Source organism: Eublepharis macularius, chromosome 10, assembly GCF_028583425.1.
Source record: "Eublepharis macularius isolate TG4126 chromosome 10, MPM_Emac_v1.0, whole genome shotgun sequence".
NCBI lineage: Eukaryota > Metazoa > Chordata > Lepidosauria > Squamata > Eublepharidae > Eublepharis > Eublepharis macularius.
Genome location: NC_072799.1, coordinates 34233411 through 34251709, shown reverse-complemented (window position 1 = coordinate 34251709; position 18299 = coordinate 34233411). Strand labels below are relative to the sequence as shown.

At 38.7% G+C, this 18299-nt stretch overlaps 1 protein-coding gene across 3 annotated transcripts in view; it reads right to left on the bottom strand.

Annotated features, from left to right (window-relative positions):
* Positions 1 to 18299, bottom strand: part of LARP7 (La ribonucleoprotein 7, transcriptional regulator) — a 34251-nt gene that overhangs the window by 8174 nt on the left and 7778 nt on the right. For all 3 annotated transcript variants that reach the window (XM_054990688.1, XM_054990689.1, XM_054990690.1), the window contains exons 6-13: positions 17844 to 17952; positions 16771 to 17142; positions 16089 to 16227; positions 8981 to 9138; positions 8100 to 8200; positions 5538 to 5697; positions 4644 to 4735; positions 370 to 1040 (exon numbers count right to left, since the gene is read on the bottom strand). In XM_054990688.1, the coding sequence (XP_054846663.1) occupies positions 960 to 1040; positions 4644 to 4735; positions 5538 to 5697; positions 8100 to 8200; positions 8981 to 9138; positions 16089 to 16227; positions 16771 to 17142; positions 17844 to 17952 (1212 nt within the window). In that variant the 3' untranslated portion in view covers positions 370 to 959. The remainder of the gene's footprint in view (positions 1 to 369; positions 1041 to 4643; positions 4736 to 5537; positions 5698 to 8099; positions 8201 to 8980; positions 9139 to 16088; positions 16228 to 16770; positions 17143 to 17843; positions 17953 to 18299) is intronic.

The window sequence follows — 18299 nt, the reverse complement described above, 5'->3', positions numbered from 1 at the left end:
AACACAATTCTGTTAGAGCTATTGATCTTCCATCATTCTTTTCTGAGGTTCCATATATCTCTCTGTTTTTAATGCTTTTAATGGTTTTAATGGTTCAACACAGCAGCATTAAATCCTATTGGGGTAATTACAGGATTGTGTACTACGTGACATACAGGAAAGTTTTTCCTATTCCAATCAACTGCACCTTGGGATGCATTAATGCAGTAACATGTGTTAGTTCACTGGTGTATTAGTTCATGCAGTTATTACTACAATTAGAAACAAACATATCCCCCCAAAGCAACATAAAACCTGAATCTGCATAGTGATCCTAGACTTCGTTGGTGATTTCCCACTCAACTACTGATCAGGGCAAATACTGCTTACCTTTTGAGATCTGATGAGATTGGTCATGGCACCACTGAGCGTACTGAGGACTTGTCATCCTAACAAAACAACCCTTAAGGTAGAATTACAAGAATCAGCAAACCAAACAGTGCCTTACAGGAATAAGATATTGTTCTAACAGTGTACAAACAAGAAATATCTTTGGTGCTTATTAAAAAGTACAGATCTAACTTTCAGAATATATTTTATATTTCCAGTCCACAATTATTACTTTGTAAATTAGCAGCATCTGGGTACCTCTGCTTCCCAAGCCTTAGAAAGAGTGTACCACCAACATACCAATTATTTTAGGAACAAATATCAAACTCGTTTATAGAAGATTTCTAATTTTTATTTAGTTCTTTTCTAATAGTTTATAAAAATGCAATATACAAAAAAAGGATGAAAAAGATACACAATAGCTCACTGAATACATTCTTCCACAAACAGACCCAAGCAGAGGTACTAATTAAATCAGCCTACTGTATTAGAACTGGGTACAATCTTGTATCCTATGATATTACCAATGAACAGATTCTGCATAGTAGTAACTTTTTAAAAGAGTTTTCCATTCAGGTAAATATTCATATTTATTCATCTTCAGAAAAACGGATGTGCTTGCTTATCTCCTGTGTCTTGGCCAGTCTCATTTTTTCAGCTTTTGCAATTAGCTATGCAAGATAAAAAAAAGACATGAAAAAGACCTAATTATAGTATATTGTCATTTTAATTCGTCAAGTGTTAGAGAAGAGAACGATTAACAAATCAATCCAACATTTACAACTAAATACTTTTTAAAACAACGGCAGGAGGTGGGGACCCTGCTGATATTGGGGAAGATCTAGTTAAGTTAACATTAATTACCACTTATTTCAATTGGATTTAAATGGCTGAAAGTGAGTAGTACTTAAGTACTCAACACTGACATGACCATTCCCAATAATAAAATCTAATATCTAATTAAGAAGGAATTTCTCTAATCCATAAATGATTAATCAAACATTCATTCCTTCTCATCAATGTATTTGCTTTTTAAAAAACTGGAAGATGTTCAACTTTTGCATTTTCAAAGCCCTTGAACACAAAGCTCGATAGTGCAGCATGCCTTTTAAAAGTCCTGGATTGCAGCCAAGTGATGGACAAGATGAGATGCAAGAAAACTACTTTAAGAATCCAACTTTTTAGAATCACAAAGTGACCTGCCATTCAGATGAGAAGTGTAATGCAATGCAATTCTATTGATATTTCCAGTAGCTAAGACAAAGAGGCTTTGCCATTGGCTGGTGATGCTCATCTGGGAGTTACTGCCAGCTGAAAACGGGAACATGTTCATATGAAAATTTAATATAAAAAGGTACAACAAAACTCCTGGAGCACCTTGTCTGTGGCAGCTTTCCAACCTGCAAGTCCACCTCACTCAGATGCATACTATGGCTAGGGATTGCTCAGCCTGCTTCCCCACGGCCCTTGGGAGCAGCTCACAAAGGCACAAGTGCCATGCTGAACAGAGGGAGTTGACATCGGACAACTGCAGTTCAATAAAGTCTGGGGTGTTAACCGTGTTTTTTACTGAACTGATAAGATTAGTTCCTCGCCTCCCTGCCTCATCTATCTCCTCTATCTGTGATTTGCCATTAGGATTGCTCTATCACAGGTCCAAGAGGGTGGGCTCTGACTCAGGGATGGCCATGCTGGGATGGATGTTTTTGTTTTTCTGGTGTCACTGGATGTCTGTTTTGTTCAGCTGCAAAACACAGCAGGTGTCCACGGTTACCTCGAAGACTGACTGCACATTCTGGTCCTCACTCCCTTCCCATACACACACACACTGCGGGCTGCTGTGTACAGCTTACATGGGGAATGAGCAGACAGGCGGTCTCAGGAAGTGTGTGGATGCTCTGGCTTGGGAAGGGGTAGTTTTGGGGCCCACACTATCCCACTGCACTGCTGGTATCTGATAAGCCATGTGGGACAGATGAGTGGGACTCAGCAAGGAAGAAAGGAGCTGCTGCCACAGGTACAGCAAAGGGGTATGTGTGGAGTGGCATCCGTCCCAAACTGATGGGCTTCCAAGATGTCCCATCAGCTGGTCTTCCCCACTTAAGGAGGCAAGATGTCAGCTCTGGAGATTTTGTCAGCCTCTCCCAGTGCAGGTATTGAATTAGGTGCCCTGGCTGTATTATCCCAGTGCCTTTCTACCCAGCCATGCCTGTCAGTGAAATAATCTTTGCCTGGCCCCTTGCAGCTGCCAGTGATGTCAGGGCTGCAGTGGGATGCTTAATGCCTGCTGACATGCCTTTTTTGACCCTACCCTCTTAGCCAGATGGTTAAGATGCTGATCTTGGGAACAGGGGCTGTGGGCTGGGGAGCCCCACTTGTGTCAAATGCCTCTGCTGGGGTACTGGTGCTGATTCTTTCCTCCCTATCCACTGGCTTTCCATGTGGAAGGGAGGATGGCATCAAGGGGCAATGGCTGGGCTGCCAGGCATTGATTGGCTCTGTCTTCACCACTGTCAGGGGCAACATTGGCTGTCATTGTCTGATTCGTGGGTGCTGCCAGGGTTGCTATGGACTCGAGCACACTTGCTATGCTGCCTATGCATTGCACAGGAGTGTGAGTTGTTGTCTCCACTTACAAGGGGACACAAGCACTTTCATTTAGCACAAGCCTGTGCCCCCACAATCTTCCATGTAGGTAAGACACAAGTTATTTCTTAATTCTTGTAAAATAAAATCATGCAAATGTTGTATTGTACACTCCATTGCCCCATATACACACTGTTATTTCATTTCATTAAAAATTATATTGAAATGCTGTGTGGTGGTGCTATTGCCCTTGTGCTACTGCTTGCACCAGAGAGACTGGGACGAATGGAGCTCTGACTCTCAAAAGCTAATACTTTGGAAATCTAGTCGTTCTTTAAGGTGCTATTGGACCCAAATCTTGCTCTTCTACTGTGGATCAACAGAGTTACCCACCTGAAAATGTGCCAAGTACAGATTTCCTTTCTACTCATTTTATTTATTTACTTCACTTAAATCCCCTTTCTCCCCCATGGGGACCCAAAGTCATTCTTTTCTACTCCATTTTATCTTTACAACAACCCTTTGAGGTTGGTTAGGCTGAAAGTGTGTGACTGCCCTAAGGTCAGCCAGCAAGCTTCTATGGCACAATGGGGATTCGAACCGCACCAGCTCCCATGCATTGCCGGATTCAACCCAAAGACAAAGTCTACATTTACTTGGGGGGGGGGGGGGGCATTCAGCATTGGTGTCCCCAAGGACAGAATTCCAGAACGCTATTTACATGACTTTGAGCCAACTGTTAGCAATGAAGTGGTTTATGCAAATATCACCCCCAGTGAATTAACACCATAAGGAAAGCCACAGGGAGGCTCCAAACAGTTGCATAAATTCAAATAGGTAAATAAAAGGAAACAATAGGATGCAAAACAGATCTGAACTTTATAACCCAGTGAAAATCATTTTGAAAATCACTGAGTTCATCTCTCAAGAGCAAATATTAACAGAAATCAAAAGTCAAAGCACATTAGTTAAGATAGAATTTAAGTCAACGTATTAAAATGCAACGTGGCTTCCAAAATGCATGAGGAAAGTCATCAATGAATGTTCTCTTGTAAAGATTTGCTTCCTTGGCCCAGGTCATTTCTCTGCTCTATGTATAAAACTTCCCTCACTTATTCACAATGCTTCCATAGTCATGGCAATGTTTCCAGAAAGCTTCTTCAAGCTGACATCTGGGATGATCTAATGGCCACTACTGATGAAGCCAATAACAAACTCTAAAATAGCACTTGAAACAGAAGATCTAACTGTCTTGTGGCTCTAGGAATAAGAAAACGCTGCAACCAGGTCAGGATACCTTGAATTGACACGGAGATTTTTCTGAAGCGTGGAGGTCTCAGTAACAGATGTACAAATATTTTCAAAGTGAACAAAAACACATATGAAACTTCTTTATATCAGAACAAAGATTAATCTAGTCCATGGGTCCCACAGTATGGTTGGAAGGTAAATGATACAGCAGCTTGCTGAAATTACACATGGAGCACTACTTTGAGTTCCATTATGAAAGCAAGGCAAGTGAAATAAACAAAGAAAGCCTAGTGCTATCTATTTCAACTGGCAGTTGTTTTTCCTAGCACTTGCTATAAGAGATCTTCTTAGCTAAGAGATTGTATAAATGCAAAGCATATATTTTTACTACTAAACTACAGCCCCCTTTCTGGAAAATATAAATGTAAGGAGCTTACCTTCTGTGTGCCCCGCTTCTTTTCTCGTGGCTGATTAAGTTTAGCTTGTCGATCTACCAAAATTTTCTGCCAGTATCGCTGTTCATGATCACCTTAGTACAAGCAAGAAGGTACACGTATAGACAGTTACTTATTCTGAAGATATCAAGATGTGCCATTTCCTGTCTGTGCTTTCTAGTGGGTTATATATTGCAGGATCAGTGGGCATATGCACTCAGACAAATGCAAATCGTAGACTAGGAGTTACCTTGTACGTGAAAGTGAAGGGACAGTAAAGTGAAGGGACAGCTATGGGAACCTTGTAAAACCAAGACCTACCTGAGTGTCATAATTTGAATGAGATAAAGATACAGAACTGGTATATATGTACTGACTGTGACTTACTATGCCATTTAAAACACAATGACCTCAATCTAGCAGTTTTGTGCAGAGCTACAGAGAGCAGCACAGTTTCCTGGAATGAAAAGCCCCCTCTAGGAGCTGGCTACAAGGCAAGGAGAAAGGAAAACTGCCTCCTGCTGCTTCTGTTCTCTGAACAGATGATAGGTGATCATTCCAGCAACCTGAGGAACAGCCCCAACTCCTAAATCAGGCTTTTCAACCAAGGGAAACACAAGAGTTCTATTTCCAAGTTTCTGTAACGTATCTATTCCAAGTTAATCCCACCCTGTCTCCAATGAGCTCAAGGCATTGAGTGCTGTGTTTCCCTTGCCAGTGCGTGTGGCTTCCCCCTCCTCATTTTATCCTTACAACCCCACCTGGTGAGGTAGCTCACAGTGGCTCAAGATCACTCAGAGAACTTTGTGGCAGAATGGGGATTTGAGCTCTGGTCCTAGCCCGACACTTGAACAGCTACACCATGCCTGATTGTGATCTTAGTTTAGTAAAACTTACCTGATAGGATCTCAAGTTTCCAGTTGTTTTTAGCCTGCAGTTCTTTATGTGACTTTATCACAGTCTGTGCATCTTCTGGAGTTTTAAGACGCACATGACACTCATTATCTCCTTCCAACATGTCAACATAAGCAACATCGGCCAATGTTACTAATATGTCCTGCGATGAAGACACCAAAATAACCATTAACAGTGAGTATATCTACAGTGATAAGTAGGAGAACTGAGAGCCCCATGGTGCAGAGTGGTAAGCTGCAGTACTGCAGCCCAAGCTTTGTTCATGACCTGAGTTCGATCCTGGCAGAAGCCAGGTTCAGGGAGCCAGCTCAAGGTTGACTCAACCTTCCATCCTTCCGAGGTCAGTAAAATGACCACCCAGTTTCCTGGGGGTAAAGTGTAGATGACCGAGGAAGGCAATGGCAAACCACCCCGTAAAAAGTCTGCCAAGAAAACCTCGTGATGCGATGTCCCCCCATGGGTCAGTAATGACTCGGTGCTTGCACAGGGGACTACCTTTACCTTTTTTATCATAATATAAACATTATTTTTGTAAAAACATCTCTAGGTGAAATGGTTGTTCCCTGATATTACCTCAGCAAAGTGGTAATTGCAGATTCGTAATTTTGCAAAAGAAAGGAATGCATGTACAATGTAGAAGTAAGGCACATGCGACTATATGGACCCACTGTAATTTTAATATGCTTCATTCTTCCTTCCATGCCACAAATTATTTTACAGGCTTTTTGTTTTTTGGTTAGCATGACAGAAATCAAGCAAAAAAACTGATACAAATGTAAATGTGTGTTACCGTTTAGTGTTCACATTAGCTCTGTACCAAAAGCACATCTGTGTGTGGACTTACTTGTGGAGGAGAGTAGGCACAGGTGTACTGGCCCCACACCCCCACCTCCTCACGATTGCCAGGTTGTCTGCACAATGTGATAGTGTCTGCACACACGCTTATTCTCCATGATCAGCAATGTTTGCACACCAGCATTGCTGATCATGGGGAAAGGGTGTCCTCACAGGCACTTCCTCCACACTCAACATACAGATGGCGCAGCAATCACACGGAAGCAGGGCCAAGTATGCTCCTGCCCACTCTTGATCCCTACATGATGAGTCAACATGCGGACAGGCCAGCACATGGCTAAAGCATCACATACACTGGTCTGATCCTATCACTCCAGTAAGTAAAATCTGAAGCTTTTTTCCACATGGCTTAAGAGCTGCTTGGATTGCAGAAAGCCTTCTAAACCGTAATGTGGGATACCACTCATAAAATTCATTACAGTTCTTTAAGGTAGATCAGTTTAATCATCAAATTGGAGAGAGGGGGGACAGAGGGAAGGGCAGACATGAACTATCTAGCCAGCTAGTTTACAGAGGAAACAAGATTCATAGCTCAGTCTCTTAGCAACTAGCTCTCTACATTAGAATTTAAAAGAATTTCTCCCAGGATTGTAAATTACAAGATTTACAGTGCAATCTTAAACAGTTACATATTTCTAAAGTCATTGAAGTAAAATCTAATCTAAGACTAATATAATAATGGCAGAATTGGAACAAAGATAATTTGGTCCAGTTGGCTATTACTTAATCGGTCTAAAAGAATGCAAGGCACAAAACAGTATAGCTCTAACTTTTATTGTACTGTATTAAGTGTATTCATATAGTGTTTTGAAAATGAAGAAGCTGTTCAACCCATTCCAGAAGACTATTCTGTATTTCTTCAGGAGTCTCTAATATATTGCCAGGACTGTACAAAAATTTGCAGCAAATTATTTGACTAGTTCTAGCAAGGTGTTCGGATCAAAGGTCTCAATGCAAATGGAAGGAATTTCACTAAAGTTCACAATGCAACCAGCCTGCAAGAGAGTTGCGGATGTGCATTACAAAAGACATGGTCAGGAAGACTGTCAGTTCTTCAAATGGGCATCTTAGCAGGTTCTTATTTAATAATTTCAGGTGGGTAGCCATGTTGGCCTGCAGTTAAATAGCAAGACTGAAGTCCAGTAGCACCTTAGAACCCAACAAACTTTTCAGGGTATAAGCTTTCAAGAGTCAAAGGTCCCTTGATCAGATTTTCTATCTGACGAAGGAAGCTTTAACTCTTAAAAGCTTATACTCTGAAAACTTGCTAGTCTTTACATAATTATGTTAGTCTTAATGTTAAATACTGATCACTCATATTGTTCTGTATGCTGGTGGACAATGTGAAAGTCAAAATAGCTTTTCTGTTCCTCTCTCTATTACAGTGTCATAGAAAAGGGTAAAACCATTTTCCAGCAGGGCGAGGAAGCAAGATCAGTGGGGGGATTTATGCTAATATGAAAACTGTGAAAGGTTCTGTCACAGCCCTCTTCTATGACCAAACACGGGAAGCCCATTCTTGTCTGTTTCCTCAGCTTGATTTGTCAATGATATTCTCCATTAGCAGGAACTATTCAAGGAATGTTTGCACATTCCTGGCAACAAGAACTAACTTTTTAAATTGGTATTCAAACACAAAAGATTTCCAAGGAAAGGACAATACTTCCCCTGAGGTTACAAAGACATTACCTTGATGTGCTTCCTGCCAGGGAGAGGCTCAGGACTAACGATCTTCACAATTACTCCACCCTCAAATTGGGGGCCCACTGAGTGAGTCTTCTCAGCAGAGGCTGCTTATTTCAAAATAGAGAAGCATTAATGAAAATGTATCATGGAACAAGAAAGGGCTTGATAAATTACTGCTTCACTTAGTATTTCTTAATTTTTATCGATATTAATGGTTATCAGACATGTTTGCCCTTGCCCTGCTTGAAGTAGATCACTACAGTAGCAGAAACAGACACCACCACCCCCAACATGACACCAGAACCTGCAGGGGTGGCACTTAAATATTTCTGAACACAGTTAAGACTTTTTAATTATAAGTGATACCAACAACAGCCTTAGTTCCTGGCTAGTAATGAATATTCAAACAACAAAGCAGTTAGAAGCAGCAGCTCCATCAACTACAGAGGTGACATAAGAACATTTTTATGAACAAAAGCACTTGCATTCCATAATGGGATGGGAATAATACTACGAGTATAACCAGTTATTACTGTGCTCTTTTATTTTCAGTATTAACTCTTGTAACTAGCACCTATAGATTTTTCAGATGAACTAATCACTTCATGGGTATAAGGCAAGAACAAACATTTCCGCAGGTTTAGGTGTGTACTGAGTGATACTGATTATAAACTTACTCAGTTTTTATATCTTAGGAATTCCCCTATATATAAAATACATGATTGTGTAGGGGTTTATTAAAGCAAATTTTGCTTTATGCAAAAACTCCAGTGAAAAAAATTCTCGATTTTCAAATTTTATTCAAGTTCCTAACTCTCCCTATGTTCACCTGCATGTTCTTAGAGCCAAACACAAGATATGAAGAACCTCACGATAATCTTTACATTTTCCATTTCTTGTTTCAGTCTGCATTGGTTTACAGGCATCGGCTTCCACTTCCTCAACAGTCATTGTTTCTATCTGAGCCATAGCTTTTTTCAAAGATGACATGCTGGCTTTCTGTAGGGCCAAATACTCTTGCTTCAGTTGCATCCATTCGCTTCTGTACAGAACAGGGATTAGGTCCATCAGCATATGCAAAGCATATCAACACTACAAATATATTGAATTAAAATAATACAAGACAAATCAATCTATAAAAAAGGGCACAAGAGGTAAAGAGCACCACATCTTCCCTTCTGTGTCTGAGTCCATTCAAAGTGACCTTAGTTTTAGTCATTGTTAGTATGGGATGGCTGTTGCCATGCTGTTCCTCGTTAGAATGAGATTCAAAATAAGAAACCTCTTTCATCAGATCAAGCTGTTCTGGTGTATAAGTATGTATATTTTAAGATTCTACAGAACTCTTCATCAATTCATTCAGAGCTCTTGTATCTGTAATACCGGCATAAGAAATAAAATTATTTATTGTTATTATTAAACAGAAGATGAGATAGGTAAAGTACAGATGGTGAGGTGGGCAATAAATTGTAATAAAGATATACCGATGGAAGCTTGGGAAAGGTTGTGGAAAAATACTATAAAAATTTCAACATGTACCACTATAAGAGAAAATGTGTATAAAATGATGTATAGATGGTATTTAACGCCAAAAAAGTTAACAAATGGTAATAGTCAAATGTCAGATAAGTGTTGGAAGTGTAAGAAACATGAAGGTTCTTTTTATCATATGTGGTGGACTTGTGAAAAAGCTAAACAATTCTGGGGGGAAATTGTAGAGGTTATGTCAGATATTTTACAGAAAAATGTGATTAAGAACCCAGAATTGTTGTTATTAAGCATGAACCTAGAAGAATTTGATAGAATGGACAGAACAATGGTGTTTTATATGATAACTGCGGCTAGGATGTCTTATGCACAGTTGTGGAAGACTCAAGAGATACCATCAGTGGAAGATTGGATTCTGAAATTACTAAATATGGCAGAAATGGACAAGCTAACAAGGCAGTTGAAAGAACAAGATACTGTGGAATATGTTATGAGTTGGGAGAAACTTAAGAATTATGTGGAAAAAAAGTGGGACATGAAAGACAAAATGTGGTCTTTGGATAATTGTTAAGAGGGGAGAATAGATCTTTACTCTATATTAGTTAGAGGTGAAAATATGGATAGTGTATAAGTAAGAATGATATAGTATATTTTATATTATAGTCTTGAAAGTAATATTAGAGACTTATTTTAAACATGGTAGATATAGATATGTTATATTATATATTATAATGTAGAAATTAATATTATAGGAGATAGTGATGTAATGTAGATGAAGGGAATGGAAAACTGTTGGAAGTCAACTGAAAAGGGGGGGAATGGGTGGGTGTGATATAATGTGATGGATATTGATATTGAATATTATGATTTGTGTATACTGACCCATCCAATAAATTTTTTTTATAAAAAAAAGAAATAAAAGAAATAAACTATTTTATATAACTTATTTCATAGCTCATAACACTGAAGAGAAACACTCTCAAATCAATTGCAGTTAGTTAGGTTAGAGTATTACTATACTCTAGAATATGTATAAACAAGTAAAAATGGAATTGCTTGTTAACATTCAAGTACTGTTACTATAAACTAGGACAGGGTTAGTTTAGGACCTATGTGGTCTACCAGTGGACCCCTGAGCACCAGCTGTTTGCTAGAATTCTTGCAAAAAATACTGGAACAGATAGCCCTTGATCTGATATAGCAACATATTTATTACACCATTCAATAAGAGGACGGTTTCAGAACCACTGCATAAAAATCAAGCATAAACCAAACGGTTAAATGATCTTGAATATACATTCTTATACATTTAATATTATCTGGTTAGATACGCATTCTACTTTTAATTTTTTTTTTAAAAAAATGCAGACAGTAAGTACTGTATTTGGTTAAAAAAGTCGGAAAATTAGTTAAATCCCCCAAAATCTACAAAGACAAGAACATTCGTTACTGTTCAAATGAACCAGAGGTAAAAACACAGCATGAAGCAAATTATCTGATTTACATTAATCTAACATGGAGATGGTTCTGCAAACAGCTAGAGCTTTACCAGACAAAAAAAACAATAGAGATCGTTTAATTGTGAGAATGAGTTGTTATTCACCTTATCTCCTCTATCAAATACCCTGATACAGGATTTAAAAAGACCACCTCATGGGTAGTAGTTTTAACTGCTGATATCAACAACAGTATACTTCAGAAAGAAAGATTCAGTTCCACCCAGGAACCTGCATTTTCAGAATAAAGACCTTTAAATAACAAAAGGGCTACCTAATGACTCTAAGCTAAAAAGCAATGTTACTCTTTGGTAACATATGATATAAATAGAAGTCTGAAGTAGCAGTTCCTTAAAGGAAGCTGAAAACATGGGGAATGAGCAAGGCAAGTAGGTAAAATAGAAATCTTTTCTCTCAACTATGTTTCTGTTTCTATGAAAAGTGTCTTTTGCTAAATTTTTTGCCCTGTATATGGATATGCTAAATACACTAGTATCGGAGAGTGAAAAATATCTGTTTTGTATGGAACTCTTCTGCTTTAACATAGAAGTGCTTTCTGTAGGTACCAAAATAAGTAAATGTTTCCATGTGTCAGCAGAGATGACTCAAACTCAATCCTGATTTCCGCATAAAAAACTAAAGCTTTGTCTATAACGTAGACACTTCAGTATGACTCAGTTCAGCATCACAGAAATAACCACTAAAAAGAATGCTTACTTTATTGCAATACTTGTTATATTATGAGACAAGTTGTCTCTCTAGAACCTATTTTAATTATGCTGTTATTGTCAAAGGCATGTTTATTTACACATTAAAGCTACTGTGAAAGTGATGTGAGTGATAAGCTATTTGTTCAGTGGTGATAAGCTATTTTTCTGAATGCAATGCATTCACATTTGTCAGCAAATAATATCTCAAAATCATGCATATTTATTTGAAAGTAAATCTTATTTTAATGGGGCTAGTTTGCAAGTGTGCTTAGGATTGTAACTAAGCAATTAATCAACTGTACAACATTTAGGTAAGCTTTTCTATTTTTGTGCTGTTAAGTATTTGCATACTCAAAATTTCAAAAGACAAGGCAATAATTCTATACCAAATATTTATGTAAAATGCTATGTGAGTTATTGAACAGTGGCATCTCACATTAAATTCTGTCATTCACAGCAAAAGCCAGAATTTTTCATCTCATAATAAACGACAACCCACCACTTTAATATGGAAGTACTTGTTTTGTGCTTTTAAAAAAAGTGCTTTCATGTTTTAGTGATGGTACATCCTATTTAAATCCATGAAACATTAGAAGATTTACAGATGGAAGATTCAGCAAACAAACTATATTTCTTGCATGCAAAATTCCTTAAACATGATTTAATGTTTGACATCAATCTGAAGGGGTCTTCCACATTTTAACATGGAAGTACATACTGGTAAAAGTTTCCAGGGTTGGTTTGTTTGTTATGGATGGACGCTGAAGTGAAAAGATTTTTTTAAGATGAACTAGTTAGCCAAACTACAAATGTTTTATTTTACTCTGTTAAGTCTATGCAACATCAGTTTTTCAACTCCCAAGAAAAGCACTGGATGCATCAGATATCCACTTCTGCTATTATCCTTTACTGTTGCTAATATGCAACTCTGTGGCATAAAATCTGGAATTGCACTTTAGCAATGGTGATGGATTATAAGCTGTAACGTTTGATATGCAACAAAAACATGTTTACCTCCTCTCTTCTCAGTATTATACATTTGTATCTGATCTTTACTCTCAAAGTTTTTTGTATGAGTATCAAGATTTAATAAAGTATGACAATCAAGAAGTGTTTAATTCTGTTAGAAGCTTGATTATTTTCCTCTTTGATCATTTTTGAAATTACTCTATAGAAATAATAATGTACCAAGTATGTAGAAAATAAATGACAAATTAAATGATTAATAAAACTGGCATAAAGTCTATAATAAAAGGTTCGCAATAAAGTCAAAGCTTAGCACCCTGACATTGCAGTGACTGCCATGGGAAAGCATTAGCTACAGTGAACAAAACTCAAGATTCCACAAAGCATTTATCTATTACTGTTCCATGTTCCCCAGTAAAGACAAAAATGAAACAGTGGAAACCACTGGGATACAACATTAAAGGACCAACTCTCCATAAACACTTAATGATTGTCTCACATACATATGCTTTAAAATGCTTGCATATTGGGCATGACAGTTCAAAGCTTGTCAGTTATCCTTTAGTCTGCATTTTCCTGGTTCCTCAAATTCATCCCTCTTTTCCTTTGTCTTACCTCCACATCTAAAGATTGTACTAAAAGCTATATACACTGATGGTGCTGTATAAGCAACAACTATCACCATGCCACTGTTTGCAGATGTATTCTTATTGCTTAACAAAGAACAGATCTGATATTTTGTGCAACCTACGGTGGGGGGGGGGGAGTAGGGGTTGGGAATGATGCTCCTTAAGGATACAAATCCTGAACTATCAAACTGGGTTTCATTCTGCTTTTATCCTTCCATAAAAGGTTAAGGCAAAAGTGAATATGCTACTGTAACACAACTCAGTAAGCTTGTTTCAAAAGTTCAAAAGGTTTCAGGTAAACATTTCCTCTCTCCTCATCACAGTGCAATCAGTTAAAAAAAATTCTGTAGGGAACAGAGTCAGTGTAGGAGTCAGACAAGGATCCTAATCTCTACTCTGCCACGAAGCTCACTGGATGACCTTGGGTTCTCAGCCTAATTTACCTTGCCAGGTTGTTACAAGGCTAAAATGAAAGAAAAAATGGTATTGCAAGGCCCTTTGGGTCCCCATAAAGGAAAAAAAAACAATGATTAAATAAATAAGACCAACAGAAATGCTTTTAACTAATTTGATTTGTGCTGCAAGTAAATTATTTGTGTTGCAGTCAAATGGGTTGATCAATTTCAACCTGCAGTAACCGTCTTCTGTCTAAGTTAACTAGGAGGCTCCAATTGGTGCAAAATGCTGCAGCTCGACTGTTAGCAGGTGCAAGCAGGAGCATGAACATCACTCCCATCCTGCAGTCACTCCACTGGCTACCTATCAGCCACCGTGATCAATTCAAGGTACTGGTTATTACACACAAAGCTCTTCATAGCCTTGGCCCGACATACCTATGGGACCGCCTCCCTCCCTATGTCCCTCCATGGCAGCTTCGCTCATCTGAACAGGGTCTCTTGCAGGTACCAGCCTGCCCATGGGCAAAATCTACTGCAGCCCGTACACAGGCTCTTTCTGTGGTGGCCCCCACCCTATGGAATAGCCTGCCTGAGGAGGTCAGGAGAGCTCCCACGCTCTTGGCTTTCTGCAAACAATGCAAAACTGAATTATTCAAAAAAGCTTTTTACTCACATAGGAGGGTGGTATTATAGGGAGGGGGTCTCAGATGTCTCGCCAATGAATTGGGAACCATGGGCTCCACCATTATGTTGCTTTACATATTATCTGTTGCTTTGAATATGTACTCGTATATACTGCTTGTGCTTCATGTTGCCTAATGTCAATCCTAGAATAGATTATGTTCTGTTTCAGCAATCCTTCAACTCTGTATTGGATCCTTGCTAATGCTACGTCTCTGTAAACCTGTATTCATCTACTGTATGACATTGTTTATGGAAATGTCCTTGACACTGTGTGAAAATGCCTACCTTTGTCCTTGCTACTGATTGTACTGATCTCACACTATGTAATCCGCCTTGAGTCCCAGTGAGAAAGGCAGACTATAAATGACATAAATAAACTTATCGAAGTCAAGGAGACAGAGGTGATATATGCTGTACTTCTAACATGTCAGGTTTAGATATTGTACTTTGGGGATCTCATGAGGAACCTTTTCCCCTTCCAAAAACACATACAATGGGAACTCCCCTGGCTGCAGTGCAGGAGACTCTGAAGTTCACCGGTATATTAAAAGCTCACCTGTTCACCTAATCCTAAACTGCAGCAATCGAGCACTAGTACAATTGTCCCATAAAGCTGACTGCTCTGAGCTTCCAGCCATTCAGTATAGGAATGGGTCTCTGCTGCTCAGAGAGGGAAAGGCCCATCTCATGTCCTCCAGGATATTTCAACTTGTTAAGTGCCTATCAAGAGCCCCATGGCACAGTACTGCAGTCCAAGCTCTGCTCACAACCTGAGTTCGATCCTGGCGGAAGCCGAGTTCAAATAGCCGGCTCAAGGTTGACTCAGCCTTCCATCCTTCTGAGGTCGGCAAAATGAGTACCCAGTTTCCTGGGGGTAAAGTGTAGATGACTAACAAACAAACAAAACAAAAGTCTGCCAAGAAAATGTCAGGATGCGACATCCCCTATGAGTCTGTAATGACTCAGTGCTTGCAGAGGGGACTACCTTTACCCTTTTTTAAAAAGTGCCTATTGTTCTCTTTTATTTTTCAAGAGACATTTGGGCTTTAGTACTTGTGAACAGTGTGTGTGCGTGCGCACGCGCGTGTGCGTCTCTTTGTTTGGTAAAAAAAAAAAAAAAGGTAATTTGATGCACGCCCAAGGTCTTATCCAACTAAGAGCAGGGGTGGAAAGTGGTGATCCCAATTTGCTACCCTAATGATCAGGCCTGCACATTGCTTGAAACATCTGCCTGCCTCCCCAACATCCAGCCTGATGTAAGAAATCTGGAGAATGCAAAAGCACACCGTTTTGTGTCATTTTGGTTGGTCTTAATCAACAGCATTTTAGAGATCTTGGATGGAGTTTTCTCTGATTTCTATCTACTGATAAGCACTCAACCATCAAGCTTGCTACTATAAAGAGTGATATATTTTAATCATACGACTACAAAGTTGTCATTCAGAACTCTGCAGATATCTCCTCTCATAGAAAACAAACTCAAGTCTGAGGAAGTAGTACAGGTCTGCTGATCTCAAAATAGTAGTTACCTGCTCAATCAAACTTAGCCACAAACAAGGACAGATTTATACAGTATGTTTTACTATTACATACATATCACATGTTTTAAAACTCAACATACTTCGAGAGCACTCTCAGCGGAATGACCTCTTCTCCCATCTTGTGTCTCTCTTTATGTTTTTTCTTATGCTTCCTTTTGGATTTTGAAAGAGATGTGTCTTTCTTATCTCCACACTCTCTCTCTTCTTCAGTGGAAAGTTCTAAATTGAAAAAAAAATTGAAAAAATAACGGAAGACATAAATCTGTACTAAGTATTCAGTATTTTGAATTAGGCTATGGAGTGCTTAATTCTAAGTTGGAAATTGTGGAACGTACATTTAATACTTGCTGGTTCATTTTAGATTTGGGGATACAGATTTGCTGGCGGAATGGGAACTAGATAGACACACATACCCCACCAACTGCAAAGTTATTCCAGTCTATGCCTATTGATTTCAATGGACCGGGGCAACGCTGCATAGGATTGTACTGTCAAATGATTGTACTGTTTTGCCATCCTGTGATCTTACTTGTTATAAATATGCCCCTTTACAACAGAACTTTACAATCCTTTATTTGTATATTATCTGAGTTCTTGAAACATTTTTCAAAGAAGAAAAAAATTCTGTAAAAAATTATTGCTTTTGCCTGAATCCAACACTCCCCCAGCTAACTCAGTAACTGAGTAACTCATTATTTCAGTAATGAATTTCTTCTATATCAGAAATTCAGAAGCATGTGAAAAGGAATAACCGAATCTTACCCTTGGAATCCTCTGGTCCTTCTGTAGATTCCTCTCGTGCAGAATGAACATTATCTTTCTGACTAGTTTTCTTTACCTTTACAAAGGACAGTTCTACATCACCCGAGTGGCTGCGCTTCCTCTTCCCTGATCTGCTTTCTCCAGACCCTGAGCTCTCTGTTTTATCTGTCCTCTTTTTCTCTCTTTTTGAAGACTGCCACTGGGCCTCTGATGCTTCCATCTCAGAGCTCTCTGATGTTGTTCGGTGTCTCTTCGATCTGCTTGTGTGTTCCGCAGTAGTGTCCATATTTGAGTCTTTTGTATCTGCTGTAGCTTGCTGGCTGTTTTCCTTCTTTGATTTGGATTTCTTCTTTTTTTTCTTTTTCTTTTCTTCTGTATAAATTAAAGAATGTGTCTCATTTACACTTATAATCCAAAACTGAATTAATTAAACTGGGTTAACTCCAGAAGGCAGCACATATCTGTATTAGTAAAAATCACAGCAATACTTTTCACTGACTTCTCTTTCCTGGAACAGTTCTTGTGAATTTAACAGGAATTCCCCCCAAAAGTGCAGAAAATAGCTATGCCTCGTGAAAAACTGACATTGTAATCCTTCAAAGAGACCTGTAGTGCTATAAAGACGCTGACTACTTCATGCATCTGAAATGAGGTTTGGTTCTTGGAAACACATCACAATACATGTATTTTAAGATGCCGTAAGATTTTGATACTTATGAGGCAACAGACTACATGCCTACTTGCAATCCTAGTTGCCCTAAAGATTGCCATGGCCCACAAATATTTCAAATTAGTATATATTTAAACTCTTTGGCTTCAGAGGGAAATGATCATCAGTGGTTTGCTTATCACTTCGTAACATTTGTCTACAGAGCAATCCCCAAGCTCTTATAAGGTCCTGCATATAATCTATCATGTCTGGTATTTAAAAAGTACATGCCTGTCACATTACATATAGGAATTATCTACAGAAATTTCACAGAGCTGGGATATAGAACAAATTGCTACTTCTAGTACTGATTAAACTGAATGTGTGAGAACAATCTGAAGATGGAAGCTACCAGCTTACTTACCAACTGCACTAGAATTATTTGTAGTCAGAGCAGGAACAGTCTTGTTTTTAACTGTTTTGGGGAAGATCCCAGGTTTTCTTGGTGCATCTTCAGGTGGGTTATTCAAAAACTTAAATGGAGAGAACAAACAATTTGAATGATCCACTAGTTAATACCACAAAAATTCAATTAGCATTCTGGAAAGCATACCTTGAACAAAACTCTCCACTTGACTTCATATCTAGAATGTGATAGAGAACACTACCAGATACATTCTTTTTGCTGACCAGTAGATCACAATGAGGTGTAGAGCCATCTCCAAGGAGATTTGAGCTGCTTTTTTATTTAAATATGCAACCTTTGGCACTGATGAAACTATCTTATTTGAACAAGATATAAACTGAACTATGTGCTTGCTATGTGCAGACTCAATATTCACATTTTGTACTCAAGAAGTTCAAGTTCTTCACTTAGAAC